The 8,129-nt window shown below is 59.1% G+C and overlaps 1 protein-coding gene across 1 annotated transcript in view; it reads right to left on the bottom strand.

Annotated features, from left to right (window-relative positions):
• Window positions 1-8,129, bottom strand: part of LOC106897386 (chromodomain-helicase-DNA-binding protein 3-like) — a 132,178-nt gene that overhangs the window by 13,591 nt on the left and 110,458 nt on the right. The window contains exon 20 of the mRNA XM_014957981.1: window positions 4,262-4,401. Coding sequence (XP_014813467.1) covers window positions 4,262-4,401 — 140 coding nt within the window. The remainder of the gene's footprint in view (window positions 1-4,261; window positions 4,402-8,129) is intronic.

The following is an 8,129-nucleotide window of genomic DNA, read 5'->3' as shown; positions in this document are numbered from 1 at the left end:
CATGTTGAGGTACGCGGCGCGGCGGAGCTGCTCCTCGATCACCAGCGCCTGCTCCAGGAGCTGTTGGAAGGGGATGGGGAAAAGGAGGGGGGGGACACACAAAAAAGGGAGAAAAGGGGGTGATAAGGGGGTGGGAGGACACGGGGAACCCGGATGTGAGGCGACCCATCGCTAGAGATCATAAGGGGTATGAGGGGGTTGGGCAAGCAGGTGGGACTTCATCACAACGATGAGCAAGGGGGACCCAACTGTGACCTCAACAACCCAACAATGACCAGGGGGGACCCAACTGTGGCCTCACACCCCAACTTTGACCTCAACACCCCAACAATGACCAAGGGGGACCCAGCGGGTCCAGGCATCCAACTGTCACCTCAACAACCCAACAATGACCAAGGGGGACCCAACTCTGACCTCAACACCCCAACAATGACCAAGGGGGACCCCACTTTGATCTCAACACCCCAACAATGACCAGGGGGGTCTCAGGTGTGGGGGGACCCAGGGGTCTGGGCACCCAACTGTGACCTCAACACCCCAACAATGACCAGGGGGTACCCAACTGTGACCTCAACAACCCAACAATGACCAGGGGGGATCCAACTTTGACCTCAACACCCCAAGAGAGACCAGAGGGGACCCTGAGGGTCCAGGCATCCAACTGTCACATCAACACCCCAACAATGACCAAGGGGGACCCAACTGTGACCTCAACACCCCAACAATGACCAGGGGGGAACCGAATTTGACCTCAACATCCCAACAGTGACCAAGGGGGACCCCACTTTGATCTCAACACCCCAACAATGACCAGGGGGGTCTCAGGTGTGGGGGGACCCAGGGGTCTGGGCACCCAACTGTGACCTCAACACCCCAACAATGACCAGGGGGTACCCAACTGTGACCTCACACCCCAACAATGACCAGGGGGGATCCAACTTTGACCTCAACACCCCAACAATGACCAAGGGGGACCCAACTCTGACCTCACACCCCAACAATGACCAGGGGGGACCCAACTTTGACCTCAACACCCCAAGAGAGACCAGAGGGGATCCTGAGGGTCCGGGCATCCAACTGTGACCTCAACACCCCAACAATGACCAGGGGGTACCCAACTGTGACCTCACACCCCAACAATGACCAGGGGGGATCCAACTTTGACCTCAACACCCCAACAATGACCAAGGGGGACCCAACTCTGACCTCACACCCCAACAATGACCAGGGGGGACCCAACTTTGACCTCAACACCCCAACAATGACCAAGGGGGACCCAACTGTGACCTCAACACCCCAACAAAGCCCTGGGGAGACCCAGGTGTTGGGGGACCCTGAGAGTCCAAGTACCCAACTTTGACCTCAACACCCCAACAATGACCAGGGGGGACCCAACTTTGACCTCACACCCCAACACAGCCCTGGGGGGACCCAGGTGTGGGGGAACCCCGAAGGTCCGGGCACCCAACTTTGACCTCAACACCCCAACAATGACCAGGGGGGACCCAACTCTGACCTCAACACCCCAACAGAGTTCGGGGGCACGCAGGGGGTCCAGGCACCCAACTGTCACCTCACACCCAAACAATGACCAGGGGAGACCCAGGGGTCTGGGCTCCCAATTTTGACCTCAACACCCCAACAATGAACAGGGGGGACCCAACTTTGACCTCAACACCCCAACAGAGCCCTGGGGGGACCCAGGTGTGGGGGGACCCCAGGGGTCCGGGCACCCAACTGTGGCCTCACACCCCAACTTTGACCTCAACACCCCAACAATGAACAGGGGGGACCCAACTTTGACCTCAACACCCCAACAGAGCCCTGGGGGGACCCAGGTGTGGGGGGACCCCAGGGGTCCGGGCACCCAACTGTGGCCTCACACCCCAACTTTGACCTCAACACCCCAACAATGAACAGGGGGGACCCAACTTTGACCTCAACACCCCAACAGAGCCCTGGGGGGACCCAGGTGTGGGGGGACCCCAGGGGTCCGGGCACCCAACTGTGGCCTCACACCCCAACTTTGACCTCAACACCCCAACAATGAACAGGGGGGACCCAACTTTGACCTCAACACCCCAACAGAGCCCTGGGGGGACCCAGGTGTGGGGGGACCCCAGGGGTCCGGGCACCCAACTGTGGCCTCACACCCCAACTTTGACCTCAACACCCCAACAATGACCAAGAGGGTCCCAACTTTGACCTCAACACCCCAACAGAGCCCTGGGGGGACCCAGGTGTGGGGGGACCCCAGGGGTCCGGGCACCCAACTGTGGCCTCACACCCCAACTTTGACCTCAACACCCCAACAATGACCAAGAGGGTCCCAACTTTGACCTCAACACCCCAACAGAGCCCTGGGGGGACCCAGGTGTGGGGGGACCCCAGGGGTCCGGGCACCCAACTGTGGCCTCACACCCCAACTTTGACCTCAACACCCCAACAATGACCAAGAGGGTCCCAACTTTGACCTCAACACCCCAACAGAGCCCTGGGGGGACCCAGGTGTGGGGGGACCCCAGGGGTCCGGGCACCCAACTGTGGCCTCACACCCCAACTTTGACCTCAACACCCCAACAATGACCAAGAGGGTCCCAACTTTGACCTCAACACCCCAACAGAGCCCTGGGGGGACCCAGGTGTGGGGGGACCCCAGGGGTCCGGGCACCCAACTGTGGCCTCACACCCCAACTTTGACCTCAACACCCCAACAATGACCAAGAGGGTCCCAACTTTGACCTCAACACCCCAACAGAGCCCTGGGGGGACCCAGGTGTGGGGGGACCCCAGGGGTCCGGGCACCCAACTGTGGCCTCACACCCCAACTTTGACCTCAACACCCCAACAATGACCAAGAGGGTCCCAACTTTGACCTCAACACCCCAACAGAGCCCTGGGGGGACCCCAGAGGGTCCAGGCACCCAACTCTGACCTCAACACCCCAACAATGACCAGGGGGGACCCAACTTTGACCTCAACACCCCAACAATGACCAAGGGGGACCCAACTGTGACCTCAACACCCCAACAATGACCAAGGGGGACCCAACTGTGACCTCAACACCCCAACAATGACCAAGGGGGACCCAACTGTGACCTCAACACCCCAACAATGACCAAGGGGGACCCAACTGTGACCTCAACACCCCAACAATGACCAAGGGGGACCCAACTGTGACCTCAACACCCCAACAATGACCAAGGGGGACCCAACTGTGACCTCAACACCCCAACAATGACCAAGGGGGACCCAACTGTGACCTCAACACCCCAACAATGACCAAGGGGGACCCAACTGTGACCTCAACACCCCAACAATGACCAAGGGGGACCCAACTGTGACCTCAACACCCCAACAATGACCAAGGGGGACCCAACTGTGACCTCAACACCCCAACAATGACCAAGGGGGACCCAACTGTGACCTCAACACCCCAACAATGACCAAGAGGGTCCCAACTTTGACCTCACCACCCCAACAGAGCCCTGGGGGGACCCCAGAGGGTCCAGGCACCCAACTCTGACCTCAACACCCCAACAATGACATGGGGGGACCCAGGCATGGGGGGACACCAGGGGTCCAGGCACCCAACTGTGGCCTCACACCACAACTTTGACCTCAACACCCCAACAACGACCAGGTGGGACCCCCCACTGGCCTGACCAACCACCCAACCTCCCCCCCTGCAACCCTCTTGCACGAGGCCCCTCACTCGTACAGCCCACGTGCAAGCCCCGCCCCCTTTACATGGCCACCTCCCCCTTCCTGGCGCACTCGTGCAAGAACCTGTTGTGCCCACACCCTCGTGCGAGCCCGGTTCTCACGTGAACCCAACCCTTCTGCGAGCACTGCACACGCACGGACACAGCCCTCGTGCGAGCCCTCGTGCACGCCCAGCCCTCACATGAACCCAACCCTCGTGCGAGCATCGCATTCACAGACACAGCTCTTGTGCAAGCTCGGCCCCCGGTGCCAGCACAGCCCCTGGTGCAAGGGAGCAGACCCTCGACGTGAAAGCAGCCCTCGTGTGAGGGCCTTGCACAAGCCCAACCTTAGTGCAAGACCCTGGCACAAGTCCCATGCTGGGGCCAGCCCTCGTGCAAGCACACCCCTCATGCGAGCCCCTGCAGAGCCCCTCGTGCATCAGCAGCTGCCGCGTGCGCTCCTTGCACCGTGGCACGAGCCCCACGCGGGGGGGGGGGGGGGGGGCAGCCCCCGTGCGAGCCCAGCCCTCGTGCGAGCCCCGTCGTGCGCTCACCTTGAAGCGGCGTGCGAGGAACTTGTTCTTCATCTCCAGGAAGTTGCCTTTGGAGGCCTCTCCCTTGAAGGGTTCGTTGATGACCCCGAAGGCGCCGTCGTTCTGGATGTCGGTCCAGCGGGCGTAGCCGTGGCTGCGCGCTAAGGACCGTCACCGTGTCACCGTGTCACCAGCGTCACCCGCAGGCACCACCGGCGCACCCCCGCCACCCCCGCGTCACCATCGCCACGTCACCGTCACCACGTCACAGTGTCACCATTGCTGCGTCACCGTCACCACGTCACCATCACCACATCGCCATGTCACCTTCACCACGTCACTGTGTCACCATGTCACTATCACCGTGTCACCATCACCACGTCACTGTGTCACCATGTCACTATCACCGTGTCACTGTGTCACCATCACCACGTCACTGTGTCACCATGTCACTATCACCATGTCACTGTGTCACCGTCACCATGTCACCATCACCATGTCACTGTGCCACCTTCACTACATGACCATGTCACCATCACCATGTCACCACATCACCATCGCCGTGTCACCATCGCCACTTCACAGCGTCACCATCATCACATCACCACGTCACTGTGTCACCAGCACCACGTCACCATGTCACTATCACCATGTCACTTTGTCACCGTCACCATGTCACTGTGTCACCTTCACTACATCACTGTGTCACCATCGCCATGTCACCACGTCACCATTGCTGTGTCACCGTGTCACCATCACCACATCACTGTGTCACCTTCACTACATCACTGCGTCACCATCACCATGTCACTGTCACCATCGCCATGTCACCACCACATCACAGCGTCACCATCACCACATCACTCTGTCACCTTCACTATGACACTATGTCACCATCATCACGTCACTGTGTCACCTTCACTACAGCACTGTGTCACCACGTCACTATCACCATGTCAACGTGTCACTATCACCATGTCACTGTGTCACCATCACCATGTCACCATCACCACATCACCATCACCACGTCACAGCGTCACCATTGCTGCGCCACTGTGTCACCATCACCACATCACCATTGCCACGTCACCGCGTCACCATGTCACTATCACCATGTCACCATTGCCAGTCACAATCACATCACTGCATCACCATCGTCACGTCACCATGTCGCTGTGTCACCATCACCACGACACCATCACACCACTGTGTCACCACGTCACTATCACCATATCACTGTGTCACCATCACCATGTCACTGTGTCACCTTCACTACATCACTGTGTCACCATGTCACCACCACGTCACCGGGTCACCTTCACTACATCACTGCGTCACCATCGCCAGTCACAATCGCCACATCACTGCATCACCATCATCACGTCACCATGTCGCTGTGTCACCATCACCATGTCACTCTGTCACCTTCACTATGACACTATGTCACCATTATCACATCACTGTGTCACCTTCACTACATCACTGCGTCACCACGTCACTATCACCATGTCACTGTGTCACCATCACCACGTCACAGCGTCACCATTGCTGCGCCACTGTGTCACCATCACCACATCACCATTGCCACGTCACCGCGTCACCATGTCACTATCACCATGTCACCATTGCCAGTCACAATCACATCACTGCATCACCATCGTCACGTCACCATGTCGCTGTGTCACCATCACCACGACACCATCACACCACTGTGTCACCACGTCACTATCACCATGTCACTGTGTCACCACCACCACGTCACAGCGTCACCATTGCTGCGTCACTGTGTCACCATCACCACATCGCTGTGTCACCTTCACTGCATCACTGAGTCACCATCGCCACATCACCATGTCACAGTGTCACCATCACCACGACACCATCGCCATGTCACTCTGTCACCTTCACTATGACACTACGTCACCATCACCACGTCACTGTGTCACCTTCACTACATCACTGCGTCACCATCGCCAGTCACAATCGCCACATCACTGCATCACCATCACCTTCACTACAGCACTGTGTCACCACGTCACTATCACCATGTCAACGTGTCACTATCACCATGTCACTGTGTCACCATCACCATGTCACCATCACCACATCACCATCACCACGTCACAGCGTCACCATTGCTGCGTCACTGTGTCACCATCACCACATCGCTGTGTCACCTTCACTGCATCACTGAGTCACCATCGCCACATCACCATGTCACAGTGTCACCATCACCACGACACCATCGCCATGTCACTCTGTCACCTTCACTATGACACTACGTCACCATCACCACGTCACTGTGTCACCTTCACTACATCACTTCGTCACCATCACCATGTCACTATCGCCACATCACTGTGCCACCATCACCAGGACCATCACCACATCACTGTGTCACCTTCACTACATCACTGCGTCACCATCACCATGTCACTGTCACCATCGCCATGTCACCACCACATCACAGCGTCACCATCACCACATCACTCTGTCACCTTCACTATGACACTATGTCACCATCATCACGTCACTGTGTCACCTTCACTACAGCACTGTGTCACCACGTCACTATCACCATGTCAACGTGTCACTATCACCATGTCACTGTGTCACCATCACCATGTCACCATCACCACATCACCATCACCACGTCACAGCGTCACCATTGCTGCGTCACTGTGTCACCATCACCACATCGCTGTGTCACCTTCACTGCATCACTGAGTCACCATCGCCACATCACCATGTCACAGTGTCACCATCACCACGACACCATCGCCATGTCACTCTGTCACCTTCACTATGACACTACGTCACCATCACCACGTCACTGTGTCACCTTCACTACATCACTTCGTCACCATCACCATGTCACTATCGCCACATCACTGTGCCACCATCACCAGGACACCATCACCATGTCACTCTGTCACCTTCACTACGACACTATGTCACTGTGTCACCATCACTATGTCACTGTGTCACCATTGCCAGAGGTGCCACAAGGGGACCCAGGGGTGCCATGGGGGGGACCCAGGAGTACCCCAGGGGACCCCCATGTACCATAAGGGGACCCAGGGGTGGCAGGGGGGACCCAGGGGTGCCCCATGTGCCATAAGGGGACCCAGGGGTGTCATGGGGGGGACCCAGGGGTACCCCAGGGGACCACCACATGCCATGGGGGGACCCAGGGGTGGCAGGGGGGACCCAGATGTGCCATGGGGGGGACCCAGGGGTGCCCCAGGGGAACCCCATGTGCCACAGGAGGATCCGGGGGTGCCGTGGGGGACCCAGGGGACCCCCATGTGCCATAAGGGGACCCAGGGGTGCCACGAGGGGACCTGGGGGTGTCCCAGGGGTGCCATGGGGGGGACCCAGGGGTACCCCAGAGTACCCCACCGTGCCATGGGGGGACCCATGGGTGGCAGGGGGGACCCAGCTGTGCCATGGGGGGACCCAGGGGTGCCATGAAGGACCTAGAGGTGCCACAAGGGGACTCAAGGGTACCCCAGGGGACCCCCATGTGCCACAAGGGGACCCAGGGGGCACCCAGGGGACCCAGAGGTGCCCAAGGGGACCCAGGGGTACCCCATGTGCCATAAGGGGACCCAGGGGTGGCAAAGGGGACCCAGGGGTACCCCAGAGTACCCCACCATGCCATGGGGGGACCCAGGAGGGCCATGGGGGGGACCCAGGGGTGCCATGAAGGACCTAGAGGTGCCACAAGGGGACCCAGGGGTGCCATAGGGGGGACCCAGGGAACCCCCATATGCCACAAGGGGTCCCAGGGGTGCCATGGGGGACCCAGGGGTGCCCCATGTGCCATAAAGGGGACCCAGGGGTGGCAGGGGGGACCCAGCTGTGCCATGGGGGGAACCCAGATGAT

The sequence above is a fragment of the Calidris pugnax genome, unplaced genomic scaffold (genome assembly GCF_001431845.1).
Source record: "Calidris pugnax isolate Ruff unplaced genomic scaffold, ASM143184v1 scaffold392, whole genome shotgun sequence".
In the NCBI taxonomy this organism is placed as follows: Eukaryota; Metazoa; Chordata; class Aves; order Charadriiformes; family Scolopacidae; genus Calidris; species Calidris pugnax.
This window is presented reverse-complemented; position numbering and strand designations above follow the sequence as displayed.